Genomic DNA, 25,085 nt, shown 5'->3' on the forward strand with positions numbered 1-25,085 from the left:
TCTTGAGTTATCACAGAGAAGAACCAAAGGAAAGCTGTGAAACATGGGAGGAGCATGTGGACAAGGCGAGAGTCCACTACTTCTGACATGCAACACAAGAAGAAAACACTCCCTGATTTGGTACAGGGTAATTTCTTAACAACCTTGGCAGAATCTCCAAGTAGGAAGGAATTCTGCTTTTATGTGAAGAAAGAGAATCTGGGTATAATTGAGAGAGGAATGAGGTTTTAAAAAGGGCAAAACTACTTTGAGATTTCATCTTACACCTGTCAGGAAGGCTATGATCAATAAAACAAGTAACAGCTCATGCTGGTGAGAATATGGAGTAAGGGGAACACTCCTCCATTGCTGGTAGGAGTGCAAACTTATACAGCCACTGTGGAAATCAGTGTGGCAGTTACTCAGAAAGATGCAAATTGATATATCTCAAGATCCATCTATATCACTCTCGGTCATATACCCAAAGATGCTTCGTCCTACCAAAGATTCTTGCCCAACAATGTTTATTGCTGCTCTATTCATAATAGTCAGAAATTGGAAACAACCTAGATATTCCTTAACAGATAAATGAATAAAAAATGTGGTACATTTCCACAAAAGAATATTACTCGGCTGTTAAAAAAATGAAATCTTAGCTGGGCAGTGGTGCCTTTAATCCTAGCACTCAGGAGGCAAAGACAGTTGGATCTCTGTGAGTTCAAGGCCAGCCTGGGCTACAGAGTAAGTTCCAGGATAGGCTCCGAAGCTACACAGAGAAACCCTGTCTTGAAAAACAAACAAACAAACAAAAATCTTGAAATGGATGGAACAAGAAAAAAAAATCATCCTGAGTGAGGTATCCCAGACCCAGAAAAACAAATATGGCATTATTTGCTTATATGTGGATATTAGCTGTGAAGCCAATGACAACTATATTACAATCCACAGAAACACAGAGGTTAGGTGTGGAGTGAGGGACTTGAGGGGCAAAGACAAATCTTGTTAGGAAAGGGAGATAGAAGCAATATGGGATGGTGTGGGGGTGGAGCTGGAGGTTCAAGAGGGGAGTGGGAAGAGGGGAGGAGGAAAGGACTATGGGGGAAGAGCTAAACCGAAGGGCCATTTGAGGGGTAGTATGGAAATCTAATACAGTAGAAGCTTCCTAGAATATATACATATATAAAGGCAATCTAAAGGAAATCACCAAATAATGGGGGAAACAGAACCACAACTAGGCATCTCTTGTCACTAAATGAAGCTTCCAGTACTGGGATTGGGTTACATCTAATTGAGTTGTTAGCCAAAGTTGACCCATGGGAACCCCCACACAATCCAGACTGTTGCCAAGACTACGGGTTGCTCTCTACAAACTGACAGGAAGGCTCCACTGCTGAAGACAACACCTACATAACTCATTGCATATGGAGATGTTGAGCTGGTGCCTACATAAAACCTGTACCCTCTATGTTCTAGCATTTTTGGTACAGGAAGTTACTCTCCGTGCTACCAAAAGAGAGACACAGACACCAAGCAAGCCACAAAGCCTTTGATCTATAATGGAGTCCTGCCTGCAAAATATTCTAAGGCAATGGAAGCCCAAAGCTTGTGGGAGTAACCAACCAATATCTACATGAGTTAAGGCCCACTCCACAAGATGAAACCCATACAGGACACTGCTTGGGTGACCAAGAATCTGAGACTAGATGGCTCAGGAACCTAGGGCAAAATCAAGTACTACTGTTAAAACAAAATGATAAATGACTGCCAATGACATTCTGCTCTCAGTCTTCAGAAAAGCTTCCTCTTATAGCAGATGGGAACAAATGCAGATACAGAGATATTACTCAGAGAGTGAGAGACAGAGAGGCTGAAACACTCAGCCCTAGATGGAAAGTCTGCATCAACTGCCTCACCTTAGAGCTCAGTGGACCTGCCCTACACCCAGCCCTTACCTCCAGGAAGAGAAGACAAAAAGAGTGTTAGAGCCAGATGGGATAGAGGACACAAGAAAAAGAGGCCCTCTAAAAAAGCATGCTCAAAATATGATCAAATCTCATGAACTCACAGAGACTAAAGCAGCCTGCACAGGTCTGGACCAGGTCCTCTGTGTATATATTATGACTTCCAGCTTAGTGTTTTTTTTTTATGGGATTCCCGAGCATGTAAATAAGTGAGTCTCTGATTCTTGTGCCTTCTGTGGTGTTCTTCTCTTTCTGTTGGTTTGTCCTGTCCAATTCTAAGGTGTTAGTTTTTGTTTTATCTCATTATATTATATTATTATATTATAATCCCTTAGAAACCTGTTTGTTTTCTAATGAGAGAAAAAGGGGAGTGAATCTAAATGGAGGGTGGGGTAAGGTGGGGAGGAGCTGGGAGGAGTGGAGGGAGGAGAAACCATAATCAGGACATATTAAGTGACAGAAAACAAATCTAATTTCAATAAAAGGAAAATGAAGGAAGAGGAGGGGCAGGATAGAATAACCCAGGTGTGGAGTTTAGTCAGAGAAACAGAAGATAACAAGTTTGCCCCTGAGCAAACACCCAGGACCTGGGATAAGTTCCCAAATTTCTAGGTGTGATTAAATTGTGAAGGACCCTCAGCTAAGAATTCGATTTGTTCTGTGGAAAAAAAACAAAATGCTGAATTCCTCCCTTCACTGCCAACCCCCTCACGCTACAATTGTGTGTAAGGTGTGCAAACTCTGAACCTCAGCTCCTTTACCTTCCATGTTAAATTTGAGATTTCATCTGCTGCTGCAACCTAGTATCTGCAAGCACTCACCCATCGTCATGGCTCATCAAAACAGACTTAGATCTACAGGGACCAACTGCCTGTTATTACATTTAGTCCTATGGCTATGGTCAACGAAGCGTACCAGCTAATGCTTTCTGAGTGCCTCTCCCTGTCACACACTCAGGACTTCACCTGGACCAGTGCTTTTTCTCATGGGCTCCATGCTGATAAACTGAGCTATTTATACTTAGGTAACTAGATCAGGTCACATAGTCAGTGTATATAACCTTGTAGTAAAGTTAATGTTCTTAGTTTGAAACGAGGGAACAGATACTTTCCCAATACATACTCTTCCCAGATTACACCCCTCAAGTGTCATGATACATATTCTTAAATGAGTAATATAAAGTTAACATGTTACATTTTCAGTTACACAACTAAAACTCTCTCATCCTCAGCATTTCTACTTTGAATAAGTACTCTGTCAGGAATTGATGGAGTAGACATGTAATAGCTAAAAATCATTGGTCTGAGTCATGATTTACTGGGAATCTGTTGTATCCTGGTTATAAATTTAATGTCTTCATTTTAAAGTTTATCTTATGTGGTGGTTGTTATACAATGAACTATAAAGTCAGCTAGGCAACACATGAAAAAGTAATTGCTCTTTATATTGGGTTTTTAAATTTGATATTGTATATAACAAATATTTCATAAGTAGAATAAGAAAATGCCATAAAAAGGTAAGGTGTATAAAGACAGCTTCCCCTCAGAGACAAAGGAGAAACAGCATTTTCCATGTATGGAGATCATCATGTGAACATTTCCCTATTTGGTGTTTATGTCTACATAAGAAAATGAGTGCAATTTTTTGTGTGTATGTGTATGTGCATGTGCGTTCATGCGTGTGTGTGTGTGTGTGTGTGTGCATGTGCGTTCATGCGTGTGTGTGTGTGTGTGTGTGTGTGTGTGTGTGTGTGCATGCATGTGGCCTTTCTGTTCTAACCTTAGGCACAGAAACTGGAGACCGTTACATTGCTATTCAAAGGAATTTCTCATCACTCAATGGCCCTTAAAGAACCTTGCTTGTTTGATCATTTAGCCCCAGCACCCATACAAGGTCTCCTCCACACTTTGTAGGCATCCATTTTTGTAGAATAATATACTCTTTTATGATGGTCATATTCATGTGTAATGTATAATTTTTCTGATATTATTAGAGATAAAAAGGGAGAGATGTAGATGTCACAGATTCCGAAATCACAGAGACAAAAGAAGTGCATTAAGATTACACAGTTTTTCTATGGTATGCCCAGAAAAGAGACTTGAATCTTTCAAAAATGTCAGCCTTCACTTCCTGAATATGAAGCTTGAGAAAAAAAATGTGGAAAAGATTCTCAATGTGTTCCTGATTCTTGAGTGGACAAATGCTACTAAATTGATATTAAAACTCAACATTGGATGAAAACTTGGTAAGTACACTCTTAATCTTTTTCAAAGCCCACACAATGGGAATGAAGAGGCAGAGGGAACATGCTTCTTAAATTCAACTTTTAAGGACTAAATTTAGCGCCCACCACACGAAAGTGCTTAATATTGCAGGGGTGATGAATTTGATAATGACGGAGAAATGCCATCAATCTGACAAACTAAACAACTTCTTTAACCTGACATGGACCCGTTCAACACATCAGCTGTCACCTGAAATGAATTCTGTTTCTAATTTCTCTTCATAAATAATGCAGCTAATTGAAAGGTAGTTACAATGAAGTCTTTAACCTCCTTCTCCAATATGAAGGCAATCTTTCTGCATTTCTTAGAAGCTTCTACTCTTCACATGAAATGAAACCCAGACATCATCAAAGCACCGAGAGAAAACAAAAGAGCCCATTGTGTGAAGGCCAGCCCATCTAACGGTTTTCTCATTTTCAATTTTTTAAATTCGGCATTATCTTAAAATACAGAACTCATAAAAAGCTCATGTAAGAATGTTTAAGCTCAGAGATTCACTAAGGCTACTGCTTTTTAAGCTTCTTAGTTGTGCATCTATACGATCCTTGTTGTCCAATGTTTACATAGCCGTAATTAATTATAATATAAGAGTGACATTTAAATATTCCTAACTGAAGTGTAACAATGTGATATCCACACAAAACTTGACAGTAGAGGACTCTTTCCTCCTCTTTCCTTCATTTAATAGAAATAAAGAGGAGATAATAAATAAAGGTACTTCCTGACTATTCCAAGAAAGTAGCATGGAGGCATGACTATTTTGAAGACTGGAGGAATTAAAAACCTCCTTTTTCTGAGGTGTCTCATTGTGGACATCTGTGATTGCATTTGTTTATTTCTGGGGGAAAATATTAATAGGCTTACTGCTGAAGGTAATCTATGGAAGCATGTAAGTTTTCAGTAACTAAAGTATTTCATCTCTCTGAGAAGAATGATTTCAGCAAATACATCATTATAAATGGATATTTGAGATGAAAATCTTTCCAAGGCTGGTATTAAAAATGGAAATTCAAGACAGATTTTAAGTGGTATGCCAATTTACATCCAAAGCTTTACAAGTTACTAAAAATGTGAATTACATAACCAAATACTAAAAGTTTAGGTGATTTTCATTAGTATCTGTTCCCTAGCCATTCAAAGAGTCACCTGGAAATAGATGCTGCCATCCCATATTATCATTATGTAGGTCCTATTATATTTGTCAATAATGAGACCAAAAGTACACAGAGATGCTATATTTTATAACAGAGAATATTGCCAAAGTCCCTAGGCTTAGAGCTCTGGAACAAGTTCATATCTTCCCCTAGTAAGCAAATCCTTCTGGGTGAAGCTCTAATATCACTTATTATTTGCTGTTAAATGTTTAAGTAATCCTTAAAAGTGGGCAAGGCAACAGTCTAAGTAGCTCACTGGTATTTGCTTATAGTGAAAGTAGAAACAATGGATGTGGGGTAAAGGATAGGCAAATGAAGGAGAAAAAAAAGAAAGAAAAAGAAAGAGAGAGAAGAAAGGAATTAAGGAAGGGAGAGAGAGAAGAAAGAAAGAAAGAAAGAAAGAAAGGAAGGAAGGAAGGAAGGAAGGAAGGAAGGAAGGAAGGAAGGAAGGAAGGAAGGAAGAAGGAAGGAAGAGAAGGTGCTAGATAAATAATGTCAGAGCTGCTCTCACCAGACCAGCACCACAATGCAGACATTGACAGTGTGCTGCCAAGAAGCCATGGGGAGATTCAGAAAAAAAACAGTGGTCAGCAGTGTCAAAGGCCAGAATGAGAATGTGAACGATATGCCTTGGATTTGACAGGACATCATCACTGCCTTTTGTCTGACCCGAAAGGCACACTGCTTGTATACATACATAAGAATATGTATATAGGAATAAATATGTTTTTATACATATATATATATATATATATATATATACACCTAACAAAATATATGTGTGTGCTATGATTTACAATTAAAAAGCACGAATAACATGACATTTGGGAGAATTTCTTTAGCTAGAACCACAGAGAAAATTTAACAAGGCCGATGACATTTAATGTGAAACACAGTAAGTAGAGTTTTGGCAGACAGACTTGGGGCTAAGCTATGTCCTACATTCAGAGGAAAATGCAGCGCAGAAGGAGAAAAGTTGACAGAGAATGGGGATAGTCAAGCTTTGGGGAGTCTGTCACAGACTGTTGAGGGGAGTGGTACATGGGTATTACCAAGAAGGTTAGTGATATACTGGTGGTTCACTTATCAATAGCCATTGTGAAAGTTTTATTCACTAAAATGGGCTGTGAATTTGATTTAGCAGTGTCCTTGTGAGCTATGTTTCATTTGTTCATTTGCATTTATCAGAAATTTAAAGAAAATGCATCTGAAGTGAGCTTAAGTAGATTTTTCAGAAAACTCTTTTCTTTCTCCATGAAAGTCTTTGACTTCTTTGGCACTGAAACTTTTTATCTTTGAGATAGGAGAATGAGCTCCATCACTCCTCAAGTTCTTCCTAAATACAGCTCAATGATAGGGAAAAAAAAGTGTTGTTTTTTAAAAGCACCTAAGTATGCATATATAATCAAATCATTTAAGTACTCACTGATTTTTTTATTATTATTAAACTAATCATGAAGTTCTTACATTCTATTTTCATGCTTGGATTTTTAAAAGTTGGAGTTCTTTAACCATTTTTGAATAAAACAAGTTATAAAAGGTTATAGATATGCACAATCCGGTAGAGGTTTTTCCTTAGCAGATGTCTTATAATGATTTCATAATTTTGTTAAGTCTGTAAAATTTTAACATGTTAGGGTTGAAGTCATTCTAAGAATGATATATCCATTTCTACATCAGAAAGCCAGGATGTAGAGAGATTTGATGACTTGCTGCAGGTCACATGCCCACATGTGTTACAGTTGTGAGTCTATATAGACAAGACCTGGCACACAAACTCATGTGAGCATGGATACCTCTGCTCTTTTTAAGCTTGCTAAAATTTAATCTCTGTTTTTCACTCCCCCCCCCACTCATCTTGTTAGCTCTGCAAGTGTCTAGACCTCACTCCTGTTGACTTTCCCATGCTGTGTCTAATCTTTCCCACTAGCCAATTGCTTCATTTGCTGAGATGCCTTCTCCTCAGAATGACCCCTGATACTGTTTTCAGAAAGGTGCAAAGTGATATGGCATGGGACATGTGCTTCCTAAGGATATCAGGAATTTAGTGTGTGTTTGGGGGGGGCAGGGGAGGTGGGCGGCATGTGTATGCACAAGTCTATGTGTGCATATGGAAGTAGATGTTCATCTGTACGTCTGTAGGACAACCTCTGGCAATATCCTCAGAAACTCTGTCCATCTCCTTTGAGGGAGGGTCTCTCATTGGCCTAGAGTCACCAACTAGACCAGCCCCAGTGAGACCCAGGGATTATCCTATCTCTTCAGCACCCCAGATGTGAATTGTGAATTGCAAGCATGCACCACCATGCCACAGATTTTTGAATGTGTTCTGGGGATTTCGCTCTGGCTCTTATCTCTGTGAGGCAAGAATTTAGTGACTGAGCTCTCTTCCTGTCCTGGAATCACATTATGCAGAAGATCAAGGAAGGAACAATGACTGAACAGTTGTGTCTCATACATACAACAGTAGTATAGGACAGCACCATAACAACGATGTCACAAGTTTCTCCTTCATATATACTTTTAAATAAATGTTATCAACTATAGAAATGTGTTTGGGATATTTTGGGGTGTCACTAACACATATAAGGATTTTGAGGAAATTAAAAACTTGCTCAGACTGCTCACTGAAGCTATATATTGTATTTTGTCTGCAACTCAAACAAACCTTGTTGGAGCCAAGTCGCTGATACATGCAACTTCCTGTTCCCTTTGGCAGCTGTTGAGAACTCCTTTTATACCTGTCTATGTGACCTAGTGATTCTGACAGAGGCTGACCTGCAATGGCTATGTATATATAATGACAAAGCAATGCTCTTGCAGACTAGGCCCTGAAAGAAGTATCTGCAACTCCATGTGGGGTCAGCATACTTGCAATAGCACAGAAGCTCTTGCCCAGATGTGTGACTGGCAGACAGATGAACATAACAAAGTAGAGGAAGGGACCTAAGTTCAAATACACTGAAGTCCTCAAGTCCTGGCATTTTATTGCTGTCTTTTCTGTGACTCTTTGAGTTTCATGACAAATGTCTACTACATCCTCAGACACCTTTCTGTCTTCTGTGAGAACAATCCCCAAAGAAGCTGGAAATGATGGATCCCATCAGCAAGTAACCCAAGCCCTTAAGAGGCTGAAGTAAGGGGATTTTGAGTTCAAGGCCAGCTTTGGCTATAAGAATTTGTTCCAAAAATAGAAATGAGCCAATTCAGCAGCTCTGTATTAAGACAAATTACCTTCCTATACACTAATCCCAAAAACAGACCACTGTGGGCCACTTCCTTACAGGGTTCTTTCTGTAGAAATAAGCAAACAGTTATCCTGAAGGCTCCATCTTGACCTTCAAACCCAAAGCACTTTCAAAGAGAGTCTTCCCTTTCTCAAGGTTGATGTGACTGTGCTGTCGGAGCTTCCTAATAGTCTCTCTGAAACCAAATTTTCTTGTGTGTGCACAACTTAGACATCAAGACAGCAAAGTCTGTGTGTGGCTCTGCCCAGCAGCTGCTGGAGAATGCCAACCAAGGGGCTGGAGCCCCGGCCTGAGTGTGATGACAGAGTTTCACTTGTTAGTTGTATATAATAAGTTTCATTTGTACACAGTGTTGGAATTCTGAGTAGAATGACCCACATACAGATGTTCAATTACTGTCATTGTGGCTTCATGTATATGCAGTGAGATTTGGCTCCTAAGGACTAGAAATAGATGGAGTAAACCATAATATCCCAGTCCAATGAAGCTCAATTTTGACCAAATGTCATTAACACAATAACCATGATGGCAAGGAGAAGAGTGGCTGGTTGGAGCAGCTAATGACTGCTCAGAGTTTAGCAAACCAATTTTACCCCTAGACAAAAGCTAGCTATGCTTGCTGTTTATTTTGCCCTTCCACGAAGACCCAATATTACTGACTCATATAAACCACTACTTAAAAACATGATTTTACTTTAGATGAAATTTTTACCAGCGTAGCTTGTCCTTTCCCAACAAATATCTCATCTGCATATATACATGAGCTCATGCCTCTTCTGCACAGCTGTGACATGGGTTGTAGTTTGGGGGGATGCTAGTAGCACATGACCTAGGAATGGAAATGCCGTTGATCCCTCAAAGACAAAGATGATGTTTCCATTTAATAAGTGTGCTGGGCCACTGTTCTGCCATGTGTACTTTCTGTGACTACCACTGTGTTGATCCCGGAGGTCCTAGCTATTAGGGTTTGCCTTCTAAATGTCCTCATTTGACTTTGAAAAAGAACTCCTCTTCCCTCTTGTCCCTCTCCTTTTGTTCTCTCACACTTTCATGGCCGGCTTTCTCACATCAAGATCAGATAATGGCTAGAGCATCCTTGCCTGCTTGCAGCCTCCTCTCAGACATGCTAGGAACAGCAGAAGGCATGTATGTTCCCACACTAATTGAAAATGGTGATTTATATTCTAAGCTTCACCTTATAAAATACTTTGTGAGCTACTAATAGTGATTAAGTAAGGGTGATATGGTTAATAAAACATATATAAACAAAGAAAGTAATTAAACCATCCTATACCAAGTGCTATGTTGTTAATATAATAATTACTTTAAGCAGGGACCTGAGATAAAACCAGAAAGTATCATTATGTCAGGTGAAGATCACGACTCGCTGAAAAATAAAAACACTATTAGTCAGATTATTTCAGTGAAAACAAGGAACATTAGTAATCATACCAGGAAGGGTGTTCTTAAAACTCCATTCCTTTCTTTTCACTTACAAAAGTAGCATTTACTTATTTCAGGAAATTCATGATCTCAAAATCATGTAAATGAAGAGATGAATGATCATTTTATTGCTCCAAAATTACATTTAAACACATTTTGTGGTAGGATAAATATGCTGTAACCTATATTAAATATGTGTAGTCTCAAGTGCATGTGGGTAACTTCGAGTTCTTTGAAATATAATCTAGTATAATTTTGTCACTGACTGAATTTTAGTTTTGAACTTATTTCTAACTACAGTTCTACACAGATCAGAGTATCTAGTAATTACTGTGGGTTAACTTACCCCCTCATTTTAGTCTGGTGTCATACTTGTTGTATAAGTAATAAATAACAAATTTATGCTTCACCAAATATGCCAAAATTATACATTATAGAAATAATCACATATGTGCAGAATCAAGTTGTGCTTGTAAACATTAATTTCTACATTTCTTTCTCCATCTTTGTCTATCTTTTAATAGAAAAAATGCCTTTTATATTCTAGAAGATAGAATTGAACTTGAATGCCGGCAGCTTCTATAGACATATTTTACAATAGAAACATCTTTCTCTCTGCCCCTTGCATGGGCAGGTCGATTTTCATTGAAAATGGCTTCAAGCTGGCTCTAATATTTACTCACTTATGCAGGTGCGTCCATCAGCATGGCGTCTGTACCCTGTATCACACACACAGTGGAAGGTGCCCAGAGTGTTAATACAGCGCTGCTGGCAGCCCCCATTCACCACCGCACATTCATCGATGTCTAGAGGAGGAAGACAGATGGCCAGGATTACAATGTCATTCCAATGTCAACTTCAGAGCAGTGCTACAAATACTTCTTTGATACACAGTATGTGTTATATTGTACAAAAGCACCATCTCTGTTACCACAAATCTATGCTTGTTTGATCCATTTTGCTCCACACCATGTAAACAAGAAAATATAGAAGGAAAGGTTATTGAGTTTTTGGTTTGTTTGGTTGGTTTTTTTTTTTTTTTCTTTTAGAACAGCAACCATGAACATTGTGATTGTCTCACAATTTACTGTTCCTCATGCACTGGCTAATTAGACAGATCTGAGATAAAGATATTTCCTTGGGGAAAGAAAACTGGAGGAGAGAATTACAATGAGCTACTCTCTCAGGAGCAGCACACACTAGTAGGTAAACACCTATTCTTGGTCTGACAGCACTGAATAAAGGCAGTAATGGAGTTAAGACCTTGAGTCTCCTTCTCATGTGCTACAGTAGACATCAGAGCAAAGACAGATGACTCAAATGAAACCACGGCTTAGTGTTCTCAGAAAAACATCAATACGTTGGTCCCACTAATTTAGCTTCTTGTTCAAGTGGCTATTTCCTGAAACACTGTCTTTGTATAAGAGATTGGTTATTAACTTTTAGACTAAAATGGAAAATAGTCAAGAAAAACTTAGAATTACCTGTTTTATTATCAGTAATAAATACTACCAGGATTCACAAATACAATATTGATTCCTCACTGAAAAATTATTTCATTTCCCAGTATTTACACTTCCTTGTGTCTCATGCAATAACTATTTACATTTTTAAAATTACAAGAAAACAAATTTTAGGCTGTTCATGAATTAAAAACAAAATCCTAAACTTTCTTATTTGGAGGTTTGTGTAAGTGAAAATGAGGGCTGAGTGTGCTAGGAAGTGCCTGTAATCCCAGAGGTCTGGATTTCAAAGCCAGAGAAAACTAAATTCCAGATTAATCTAGGTTATGTAACTGGGAGGGGAGAAAGGAGTGAGTGGGGAGGGAGGGGAACATCTTTCTGCAAGCTTCACAGTAACAGTCATCCCCTGGCTTGGGGTGTGGATTTCAGGGGATAGTTAGATTCTTACTGCCCTTAAACTCAAACCTTCTGGACAAGATATTTCATATGAACAGTCTTTCCTAAAATATGAGTCACCCACTGGAAAGTTCATCTGTCCATAAGGAACACAAAAAGCTGCTACGACAATGACTATCACTGCATATCTCCATGTCAAAATCTCAGGATTAGGAAGGAATATTTGACCAAAGGTAGCTAAAGGGTTTGCATTTACCAGGCATTGATTTTGTCTTTTCTCAAATGAAAGTGACAGTATATTTTCCACAAATTTGGCATATCTTTTGAAAAATATTCTGGATGAAGTCCTAATATTTTGAAAGTAAATTTTATTTCAGAAATAAGAATTACTGATGTGTCAAAATGCAAGAATTTGTATTACATTCTGAGTCTGTGGTAACCTGACCTATAGATCTTTTTCTTATAAAATAATATTAAACCAGAATTCTCTAGTTGTTGCCTATTCTTTGTGCAGGGATTTAATACCTATCTAGGTTACATTTTTATCTTTCTGTCTTTGGGGCATTATTCTGCAGAGTTGAGATATAATTCTGAATCTTAACTGTCAACCTCTAGATTAGACATACTTCCAAGATCTTTCATTTTGGACATATAAATAAAACTCTTAAATCCCAAGCATATTATACGTTACATGATAAATGACATTACAACTATCATGAATCATACAGTAACATTTTATATGTGTGTATATATAAATTGAAAAGGGTCTTAAAATATGTAAAAAAAGACCCTTTTTCTTCTGAGGAGGACAGACAGGTGTATTCCAGGATGGAGCAGGCCTTCTATTGATGGGGTGGGGTGTTAGACAACTTTTTAAAGCTTTGTTTTTTATTTTATGTGAATGTGTATTGCCTGCTTGTATGTCTGTGGATCATGGGCACGTAGTGTCCACAAAAGAAGGCTTAGCATCCCCTGGAACTGGAATTACAGATGGTTGTGAGCCTCCATGTGGGTGCTAGGAACAGAACCCCAGTCCTCTGCTAGAGCAGCCAGTGCTCTTAACTGCTGAGCCATCTCTGCATCCCCTAGACAAAATTGTTTAACCATATTTCTAGGGCTCAAGTTTGTTATAATAAAGAAAGCCACATAGATGCTACTTGTGTATGAAAAACATAACTTTAATATAAAGTTTATTCTCATAACTGCCCCCCATGACTTACTCACAAAGTTTTAATATTTTCTCATCAAAGACACAGAGTTCATAAAAAAATTTAAAAATCACTGATTATTCTCTCAAGATATAATGGGTACAGTCTTGACAATGAGCTTTCTATACATAAGCTTTGATATGTTTATATTCTTAGTATACCTTCAACTATGCACTCTGCTGCACACACACACACACACACACACACACACACACACACACACCACCACCACCACCAAATAGCCTCTGTTCTTTGAGTCATATAGTCTTGAGAAAACAAATTCTAGTGCTGGCCCTGGTCAGGGTATCATACTTGCTTGTTGGAGACTGCTTCCTCATCTATAAAACAAGCTGATAAGGGGGTTCGTGTGTACCATGCTATGATTTATTTATTCATTTTATCTTGTTCATGCATGACATCCTGAAATAGATAATTCTTGATAGCATACATACGTACTAAAAAACAGGTCATTTTGTGTCATTAACTGGTAGAGTTAACAACATGAGATCATGAAGTGACACTGTGGGACAGGAGAAAAGAGCAATAGGATTCAGAGGGGGAAATGTTTGGAAAATGAGAGCTGCCTGGAAGTGATGGGCATTCAAAGTCGCAACAAAAGCAATGGATACATTTAGATCTGTCGGGCTGGACAACATGCTTTGAAAATGAAATAAAACTGAAAAATAAACCCCAAACTTCCTTTCATTAGTTGGATAGAAATGTGTTCCTTGTCTTGATTCACCACATAGTCTTGGGCAGGTTGAAACAAAGCAGCCCGAGTTCACACGGCAGACAAGCAAACCTATTAAAATTTAAAAACTCGATCATTTGTGAAGTGCCACCAAACACTAAGATATTGGTTTGACTTTTTACTTTATTATCCTCTTTTAGAAGATAGCAACTTTGCTGGTTGTTCTGACATTGTGAAATCAATAGTTCTCAAACCTGAATGCATATTAGAACAACTTGGCACGCATTTAAAAATGCCAATGCCAAGGTTCCACTTGAGTCTGATTTAATCAGTCTCCTTATTAGGTCTGGGAAAGAAAACGGTGTTAGAAAGCATCCTGAGGGGTTCTAATGCCTGAGCCAGGATCACCTGGTGTAGTTAAAGCTTTAATTACCCAGAGACATTGTTAAAGGTAGAAGCTGATTCTCTGCCTCTGGGGCTTCCAGTTGAGATTCTGCATACACAGCTAGACCCAAGGTGATCTGGATACAGTTGGCATGAGGGTCAGAAGGAGCAAGCATACAGGTATGCCAGGAGGATCATTGGTGTGACGATCTGACTCAGTTGCACAGTAGTTTAAGCAAGTTGACCAAATCAATCCAAATATTTAAATCAGTATACCAATCAAATTATAAGCATATGGATGTGTGTATGCATGTATATTTACATATATAAACACATGCTACAATAATGAGAATTATCCAACATTTTATTACTATGAAACCTACAAAAATTGACTTCTAAAATTGTCCATAATAGTCACTCTAATAATAATATCAAGAAAATGTCAGAGTCACTTCTCATGAAATCCAATCTGCTCCTGTAAAATATGAAGGAAAGCTTAGATCTTTTCTACCAGAGTGTGTCTGATTTAAGATGTATCTGAGCTGTCATATGATGCTAGGCACTCATGCTGAGGCTACCACTCGTGATTTTCCTTCCCTCCAGATTCTGCCCAACAGAGTTAAAAACCAGAAATGTCAATATTACATTAAAATGTTATTATCAAGTGTACTTCATGTGAAGAAACAATTTCTCACAAAATTCTCTGAGTTCTGTTCTCACATCAGATGCCTACAAAAAGCCTTGCCCTTAGAATTGGAACTCCAGGACACTGCTGGGAACAATGATGAAGTCATTAGAAATTTTTTTCAGTATTATCACTGTGATATGGACCCTGGATATCATACTGTAAGAGACTGTCAAAAACAATCAACTATGTCTGTTGTTTTTCCTTTTAATATCCTTTCTGCTGGATTTAGCCTCCAAACTATTTCCCCAGATGGTCACAGAATATAATAGCTTAAAAGAATTCACATTATTATCAAATGTGCTTTGCACATAAAAGCTCTCTGAGAGAACAATGACCCACTTTTGTTACTGTACAATCAAAATTGCTTCATGTCATTTTTTTTTTGTTTAGATTTTGTGACCATTTTCCTGAGAACTAAAGTAAAACAAATCACTCCTCCATTTGCCCCATAATACACTCTTTTCAGAAACTTTTTGATTGAACATAAGCAGTGGTGGCATAGGTGAGAGAAAGATGCCTTCCCCCTCCACGCCTTGCTACGTGCTGCACAAGAGAGAGAGAGTCGGCCCGGGGTCATGAGAGTGAGAGGGCCAGCCTTGCCCCCCACTAGCTGCCGCACACAGGAGAGCAGATCCTGAACCTTTTCTGGATAGCACACTAGAGATGACCCTGTTGAATGGGTTGCTGGTGAGCTGGACCTGAGGATGTGAGAGCAAGAGAGCTGACACCCCCACCCACCCCCACACACCACGTATACCCCTTGCAGCAGTCGGGAGAGAGAGTCCTGCACTTCACAAAATAGTAGACCTGACCTGGGTGGTGTGAATGTGAGTGGGCTGGATCTGGGGACCTGAGAACCATAGAGCTGGCCCTGGCCCTTGCATCAGGAGCTTTGTGCTAGGTAGCTGATGCAGTGCTGCTGGGTAGTGAGGATGAGGGAAATTTGGTGGATGGGCTGACCGACCTAGCTACCACCCAGGCCCAGGACCAGGGCTATGAGTTAGCCCACCCCAACATCCATTGCATCTATGAACTGTTGGAGCATGTGAAGGGGACAGACCTACAGATTCCAAACATCAGGATCTCAGTGACACAGGACAAACACAGGATATCCAGGAGAAGCCCCAGTGAAATACCATCGTCTATGGTGTAGCAGAATCCAGACCAGTAACTCATGGCAATGAGCACTAACAAGTAAAGATGGATGGACTAAAGAGTCAACTGTGTGACTCAATGGGCCACACTATAGCTTCCACAATAAGATTCTTCTCGGGTTTTTTGTTTGTTTTTTGTTTTTTCTTTAATTTATCTTTTGGAGGGGGTTGCATGGGCAGAGAGCAGAAGTAAGAGGACAGGAAGTTAAGTAGGCTTAGGATGCATGGTGTGAAATCCACAGAGAATCATTAAAAGTTGAGAAAAAACAAGGTATTAAAAAGGAAAGATAAAAGGTAGTGCTGGGGCAGAAGAGATGGCTCAGTAGTTAAGGGCAGTTGTGGCTCTCGCAGAGATAGGAATTTGGTTCTCAGCTCCCATACAGGGTGGCTCACGACAGCCTGTAACCCCAGTTCCACTGAATCTGGCCTCCAGCACCCCTCATATGTGATATACACTCACAGACACACAGACACATAAATAAAAATAGTTTTTTTTAATCTAAAACAAAAAGAAGTGTCATCTTTAATCTGCACACTGCTTTCTAGAAATGGTGGAAGTGGATAGTGAAGGGGGATGTTTTCCACTGGCCTCATTGCTACTAAGTGGTAATCACTCCACATAGTAAAAGGGCTTTTGTTTGTAATTCTTTAGTGTGTGATAGGATGAACTAGAAGGCAACTTTATGTTGGACACAATCCGTGAGTTCTCTAGGAATGAATCAATGGATGAATGAATGCTTGGAGTAACTCATGTCATTAAATAGTCCTTGTCACCTGCATGCACCAATGGATTTTGGAGAACTGAACCCATTGTCTCTGTTTCTTCTTTTCACCCTTGCAAGAGTTTTTAAAAGTTATTAATATTAGGCTGTGTATGTGTAGGTGCACATGTCATAACACACGTGGAGGTCAGAGCACACTTGCGCAGCTGGTTCTCTGCATCTACCCCTATATAGATTCAAGAGACCAAAAACAGTTTAGCAGATAAAAAGCCCAGAGGCAAAATGTAGATGAAGAGAAACAGGTTAAGTTATAAGAGCTAACAAGAAATGAGCCTAAGCTAGGCCGAACATTCATAACTACTAAGTTTCCAGGTCATGATTTGGGAGCTGGTTGGTGGCCCAAAAGAAAAAGCCTCGTACATCCATATTCTGCTCTGTTTATAACAGTCAGAAAATGAAAACAGACTAGATGTCAATCAACAGATGAATTTCTAATGAAATCATGATACATTTATACAATGGAATATTATTCAGCTGTTAAGAAAAATGAAATTCATAAGTGAATGGATAGAGCTAGGAACAACTATGAGTGAGGTAAACTGAGACCTCCCAAAATAAATAGTGCTTGTTTTCTTATATGTGAATGCCAGCCTTTAAGCTTTAGATACATGTGTTTCATTCAGAATACCCTCAGAGGTCAGGTAAGGGGGGAACAAGGGAGGGGAACAGAGCATAGTGTTGTGAAGGAATAAGAGAGACTAGAATAGGAGGATTAACAAGGGAAGGGTACAGGAGGACAGGGCAAAGCAGGGAATGTAAGGAGGGACAATAAAAACTGAAGGCCTTTAGAAAACATAGGAAATGTACTACCATGGAAGCCTCCTAATTTAAACAGAGTCATCATATAGTGGGGAGACGATGCCTCAACTAGACATCTTAGCTAGCAAGTAAAACCTCCAGTGCCAGCAACGGGGTATATCGTGTTGAGTCATTGAGAAAGGAGTCCCATGGACCCTACCACACATCTCAGACTGTTGCCAAGGCTATTGGTTACTCTCCACAACATGATGGTAAGATTCTGTAGCTAAAGTCATGGAGCAATGGAGCTGGTGACCAAATATTAGCTGCACCCCTACTGACTGGCACCCGTGGTCCTGGAAGTTATCCTGCATGCTACTGGAGGAGAAAAGAAATCTTCAGTATCACCCAGGTGTGATGCTGTCAGCATGAAGCTCAATGTAGAGATTAGAAATCCTGCCACATACATGTTCTCCTTCTTGTAAGTTCCAATCTGCAGAGATGTGCTAAGTTTTCAGTGGTCCTTTTGCGTCTATGAATTAGGCTACAGTAAAAATGTACCCAATAGGTATAACAGAATTGAATAACTCAGAGAGAACTAGAGACAGAGCCTGTGGTGCGCTGAATGAGAGTGGCCTCCATTGTTGCATAGGTTTGAGTGCTTGGGGCCCAGTTAGTGGAACTATTTGGGAAGGATTAAGAGGTGAGGCCTTTTTTGAGTAGGTGTGTCACTGGGAGTGGTTTTTGAAGCTTCAAAAACCCACACCAGGCCCAGTGTCTTGCTCTCTGCTTGCTGCCTGAAGAATAAGGTGCAAAGCTCTCAGGTACTGTTTGAGCACTACACTCATTTGCTTCCCACCATGATGATCATGAACTAATTCCCTAAAACTGTAAGCAAGCCCCAAATTAAATGCATTCTTTTATAAAAGTTGCTTTGGCCATGGCATCTCTTCCCAGCAATAGGACAATAACTAAGACAGAGTCTACAAACAGCTCTACCTCCTACTGCTCAGTTAAGGGTTCAAGGATCCCTTTGACTCTTTGAGACTTGATGTATATTATTCTGTTGCTTATAAAGCAAAGCATCTTGAAATATACATGCTGTAAAGTGAGTCAGCAGGAAGAAGCCACCAGTTCAAATAGAGCATCTACTTTTCAAAAGATGTGTTGTCTTTCTGATCATTCAAGACAGTCACTGGGCTTCTTCAAGAGTAAGTAATTCGCATTTACTCTTATTTATTAGAAAAATTATATTTCATGTAGACTTACGATACACAGGCTTGGTGTCACACATATGTGTGACAGGAAACAGAGGTATGAGGATCTTGAGCTAGATGTCAGGTCAGGCTATATAGAGAGTTTGAGCCTATCTTGGGCTTTAGAACAAGACCTTTTAATGAACTTGAATATTTGTATTTGTGGGAAGCTTGGCTCATCTTGTATAACAAAGGCTAGGAATTTATCAGACGATTTGTAGAAGGTCCATGTATATGATGGTGCAGGGCTGGTCACGCTGCCTCCTTGTAGAGCTTTCTTCTGGCCCTTCCTCCTGAGCTCCAGCCCCAGCTCCTTCTCTTCACTTTCCTTTTCTTCTCCTCTTGGTAACTACAAACCATGGTAGGTTGATGCTCAGATCCTTGCTATTATGAGTGCTGATAATAAAAGAATAAATGCTGGTAACTTTAAGAATACTATTAATTTTCTCTTTCCTGACCTTGCTATAAAAAAAGGTTACTTATTTCCTAGCCAGGGTATTCACTAAGCAATAAAACCAAGATATCTCAGGAAAAAAAATGCAACAATTTAGGAAAGACATAAGTAGGGCCTTTCAGAAATTTAAGAGTATAGAAAGGAGTAAAGTTCAGAGGATTTGTTATTTTGTGCTAAGAGTAGGAGAAGACTTTGCACTTTCATTGACAATGCAATTAGTTCATTCTGTGTAAAGTAAGTGTTAAAGTAGAAAAAGATTATGTTAGAAATGTTACTGAGACTTGACCCTGGAGGTACCTGGAGGGTGTTTTTATGACACACTTAGATATAATGGCTTCACTCCATACACAATGGCAAAGGGAAGAATAGAGAAGTGGAAAGCTGAATCCAGAGTTGTCAGTCAACCACTAGTGTCAAAATATATGTGAACATTAACAAAGAGCTGACCCAAGCTACTAGTACTCATAGAAATAGAAAGATGTAGGCAGATACAAAAAGACTTCAAGAGCAGACATGAATGTGACTGAGTCATTAAGTGGATTTGATGGAAGGGAGCGAGTTAAGGTCAATTGCCTTGAGCAATTGGATAGATGGTTATGGCAGTCACTGAAATAGCACAATAAGAAAACTTTCAATATTAAAGGGATAGTTCGGTTTTGAACACACATGATTTGATGGGCAAGTGAGATTGGAAACTGAGGCTATCTCCTAGGCATCTAAGGATATGGAAAAAAAATCAGGAAACAAATATGAGCTGAATTTTCCAGCTACCTTATTGACATGTGTAGGCCTTGAGAATCCATCCTTGACAGTTACCATCACCCACATCCAATCTAATCTAAATTTCATTGGAGCAGACTTATTTTCCATTTCATGTCAAATCTATGTCTCGCTCTGTATAAACACTGATTGGCCAGGCCGGTAGCCAGACAGGAAGTACAGGCAGGACCAACAGAGAGGAGAATTGAGGGAACAGGAAGACAGAGAGAGAGACTGCCTGGAGCTGCCACCAGGACAAGCAAGATGTAAGGTACCAATAAGCCACAAGCTACGTGGCAAAGTATAGTTTAATAAAAATGGGCTAAATATAAGAGTAAGAGCTAGAGAATGATAGGCCTGAGCTAATAATGGCCAAGCAGTTTAAATAATGTGTCTGTGTGTTTATTTTATAAGTGGGCTCTGGGACTGGTGGGACTTGGTGGGACACGGAGAAAAAAAGCTCTCCATCTACAACTGTGATACTAATTTAACCTTTGGGGATGATTGAAATGTCCTAATAAATTCTTCCACATACCTTCTTCCTAATGCATCACACTGAGGTTTGAAAGTAAAAAAAAAAAAAAAAAAAAAAAAAAGGATCAACTATGCATAGTTGCAACTTACCTCTGCTGCCAGTTTCTAAGCTTGCATCCCCTCAGTATTATCTTACCCGCCTTCCCTTACTTTACCTAGTGATTTCTAATTCATCCCGTAAACATCCACCTAATGCCACCACTTCCAAGGCTGTAGCTTTCCCTTACCTTCAGTCAGATCTGTATGCAACACTTTCTGTGAATGGCCTTCTTGAAGTTATTAACTCATCTGTTGATAGAGATTCCCTTATGTGTTCATTTGTGTAATTTCTGAGTGGTCTCATTAGTCACTAAGGCCATGGGGGAAGAGCTCTGTTAGTTTATGTTCATAATGATAATCCCATTATTTGATACATATATGATTCTCTAAATTTCTGATAAATGGATTATCTGTGTACAGATAGTAATCCAGACCATAGGAGTAGGATGAGATTACTGCCTTAGAAAACACAGATGAATACTAACACTTAAAGCAGGTTGAGAAAGGTATACACAGAGTGCTGGTCCTGGTTAGCCTTACCTGTCAATGTGACATGTCCTAGAGTCACCTCAGAGGAAAGCCTCAAGTGAACAACTAACTGTAGGGATCATATTGGCCTGTGATCATATTTTGGGGGGACTATCTTGATTGTTAATTGATGTGAGAGGGTCCAGCCTACCATGGGCTGTGCTGTTCCCTGGGCAAATGGTCCCACATTATACAAAAACATTCAGCTAAACACAGAGCAGGTATGAGCCATTAAGTGGTGTTCCTCCACGACTTTTGCTTCAAGTTTCTGCTTGAATCTCTGCTTTGATGTCCCTCAATACTAGCCTGTGATCCAGGAGTATAAGCCAAATAAACTTTCTTCTCCAAGTTGCTTTTGGCCAGAGCGTTTTATCACAGCAACAGTAACCAATCTCCAACAGTGTTCAAGAAGGGCATATGACGAAATCAGAGGGAAACTAAAAGAGTTTGGTGTCACAGAAGCCAAGGGCACAGGACTTTCAAATAGGAAAATTCTACATAGCAACATCACTTAGGAACTGGAAAATTCCACAAGATTCAGAGACAAGGATTCTGTCAAAGCCATTTGGGAAGGAACCGGCATTAATAATGAGTTTCTCACCCAATGACTATTGAATATTTGTTTTCTTGCACCACTGTAAATTCGTTGATACACTATTAGTTTATTACTCAATGTGGCCTAAACCAAGATACAGAAATTTTGATGGAGTAACAGAACCCGGTCAAGATATCAGTGGGTGAGTCATGGAAGTAAAGACACATGAAGGAGACAGAGAGTTAGGAGACTCCTGATTTAAAATGTGTCTTATCCACTTTATTTCTTCTGAGAGCTCTCTGTTCAGTTATCCATCAGGGAAATGAAAATGACTTTGAGATTCCTTCTTACCCAAGTCAGAATGACTAAGACGAAGAAAACAAAAGGCAACAAATGCTGGAGAGAATGTGGAAACCCTCAAGCACTGTGAGTGGGAGTCACTATGAAAATCAGTGTAGCAGCTCCTCAGAAACCAGAAAGATATCTACCATGTGACTCAACTGTACAACACATGAGCATACACCCAAAGAATTCTTTTGCCCAGTACAGACAGACATACTCACCTATTTTCATGGATTCTTTTTTCACAACACTTACAACATGGGAACAGCCTGTGGGTTCACTAAACTGATGAATGTATAATACAAATTTGGTACCTATACATAATGGAATTTTCTCAGGCATAAAGAAAAATGAAATTTGAAAATAAATGGATGGAGCTGGTAAACATTATACCAGGCAAAATAATAAGATAGACAAACATTTCATGTTTCACTCATGTTTAATCTGGAGATCTGGAGTACTTGTAGAATTCAGGAAAGTAGGGAGGGATCATTTGTGTGAGGGGGAAGAAAGATCTTATGGGAAGGAGAGACAGTAGAACACAGGTTTGTGAAAGGGAAAAGAAGTAGTGAGGTGGGAAGTTTAATCAGGAAGAGACGATGCATAGCTAACACCAATAATGTTTGAAAAGCTGTAAGGAAACTTACTTTTTTGTAACAGCTCTCTCTCTCTCTCTCTCTCTCTCTCTCTCTCTCTCTCTCTCTCTCTCTCACACACACACACACACACACACACACACACACACACACACACATTTAACTGAAGTTACCCTACCCTACACAGGGCATTATGTTTCTCCCCGAATTCATAGGTTGTCAAATAAAAAGCCCAGTGACAAGTGGAATACATCCCCTTAAGTTTTTGTTAGAGGTATCTCATAGACCCTTGCTCTTGGTTTCCCAACAGGATTCAGTGACATCACATTAGTACTGATGAGGAAGTTTCTTTCCTGCTGGCTAGCTCTCATAGTACTGGAAGGTGGCATGGTGGCTGCAGGGTAAAACTGTTAATAATTAAAGCATTATCCACCTATGATCCCTGTGAACCTTAGTAATGACTGAGATGGCAAGATATGCCCATGGGTGCAGTACTAGCCCAAATGTTACCGGGTTAACCAAAAACTTTCTAACTGAGTGTAAGTCTTGGGGAAACACATGCATGGTGCTATATATCTGGCAAAAATCCCATGGTTGGAGCTTACAGGCTCCAGGTATGAACCCACTATTACTTTGTTAAATAAACATAATACCACAGTGCCCTTCAAATCTGTATTGTACCTCTCTATCTATAGATTAATGCAGCTCTCAGACCCCATTGTAGAAGTTTCTTTGTGCAGTGGCTGGCTGGATGGTGGTTAAATCAGAAGTTCACAACAGGCCAAAGTGCAGAAAATATGTGACTGTGGAATGCTTGGCCACAAAAAGGACATCCATTTCACATCTTTTCCCCAAGGCTCAGGAGCATTGCAGAAGAGAGCCAGAAAGATCAGGGGACTGGAAGAAAATGGTGTCTTCTGGGCACATCAGGAACCCTCCACTCATGAGTTCACAGAAGTGTATGCCTGCATAAAACCTGCCAAGTATCGACCGGTTAACATTCTAGCATGAGATGGGAAGGGTCTCCTGAATCCCTGGCCCTTGCGTTGGGGGAGAAAATCAGTTTTCTTGTGGCTCTTGGTAGGTTAACAGTGCTCTAATGGATGGCCTCGTGCCCAGAAGTATACAGACAGCTCAAATTGGAGTTAATGGGTTATTGATGTTTTAAAGATGTTAGAGGCGGCTGGAGAGGTGAGGGTGAGTCTGGGAAGAGGTAAAGGAAGGAAGACAGATTGATTCTCTTCTAGATCTCAGGGAAGAGACAGATCCTCTGTAGGCTGACCGCTGAGGTGGCCATCTCCATGGGAGGATAAAATAGTAACTTCAGGCAGTTAGCCAGATAAGCAGAAACACTGGACCTGTGCAGAGCCCACTCCTTAAGAAAATAAATGATTTCATTTTCTTAGTAACTTGCTATCCTTTCCTCTGGGCCATGGCAACATCATTTAGATGCTGGTTAGCAAATGTTCCCTAAGTAAAAGATAGAGATATGCATGGAGAGAGAAACGAAAAGCCATGAGACATAGGAAAACCAGCATGAGCCTCAGAAATTGAAAGCCTACAACTGATAGTATGCATGGGGGATTTTTTTTTGTGGCCAACAGTCTTGTGTTCTGTTTATCTAAGAAGAGGAAAATAGGAAATAGCATGAAAGAGCTGGGATTCTTAGACTCCTGACAAATCTTGGGCATGTTATCTTACCATTTTTTGCCCTTCTTGAAGCCCTGTGAGACAAGAACTATGATAGATTTTAAGATGAAACCAAGTCTCCAAGAAGCTAAGCAATTTGTACAATCTTAATAGTAACACATCCAGGATTCAATTAAAAAAAATTAGACAACTTTGTATCTGTTGCCAAAACTTTCTTTAAAAAAAAAGCTCAAGGTTAATGTCTATTAATACCAATGTTTTTTTCATAATTCTTGCTTTGCTCGTAGGAGAATAGGACAGAAATGTGGTGGTATTGTGTTCCTCAAAATATTGTGTACCCTAATAAACTTATCTGGGGTCAGAGACAGAACAGCCACAATATTAAACATAAAGGTTAGGCAGTGGTAGCACACGCCTTTAATCCTAGCATCCAGAGGAAGAAATCCATGTGTTCAAGGATACAACCAAGCATGGTGACTCACGCCTTTAATCCCAGAAAGCGAGCCTTTAATCCCAGGGAGTGATGGCAGATAGCAGAAAGGTATATAAGGCATGAAGACCAGGAACTAGAAACATTTGGCCTGGTTAAGCATTTGGTCTGGTTAAGCATTCAGGCTTTTGAGCAGCAGTTCAGCTGAGACCCATTCTGGATGAGTACTCAGAGGCCTTCAGTCTCAGGAAACAAGACTAGCTGAGGATCTGGCGAAGTGAGGTAGCTGTGGCTTGTTCTGGTTCTCTGATCTTCCAGTTCACCCCAATACCTGGCTCAGGTTTGATTTTATTAATAAAGACTCTAAGATTCCTGCTACACAGATTGT

At 39.5% G+C, this 25,085-nt stretch overlaps 1 protein-coding gene across 1 annotated transcript in view; it reads right to left on the bottom strand.

The window, feature by feature from the left end:
- Positions 1–25,085, bottom strand: part of LOC114695330 (EGF-like and EMI domain-containing protein 1) — a 695,481-nt gene that overhangs the window by 198,201 nt on the left and 472,195 nt on the right. Inside the window, 1 exon segment of the mRNA XM_037206530.1 lies at positions 10,754–10,876. Coding sequence (XP_037062425.1) covers positions 10,754–10,876 — 123 coding nt within the window.

This window comes from Peromyscus leucopus, chromosome 6 (genome assembly GCF_004664715.2).
Source record: "Peromyscus leucopus breed LL Stock chromosome 6, UCI_PerLeu_2.1, whole genome shotgun sequence".
NCBI classification, from domain to species: domain Eukaryota; kingdom Metazoa; phylum Chordata; class Mammalia; order Rodentia; family Cricetidae; genus Peromyscus; species Peromyscus leucopus.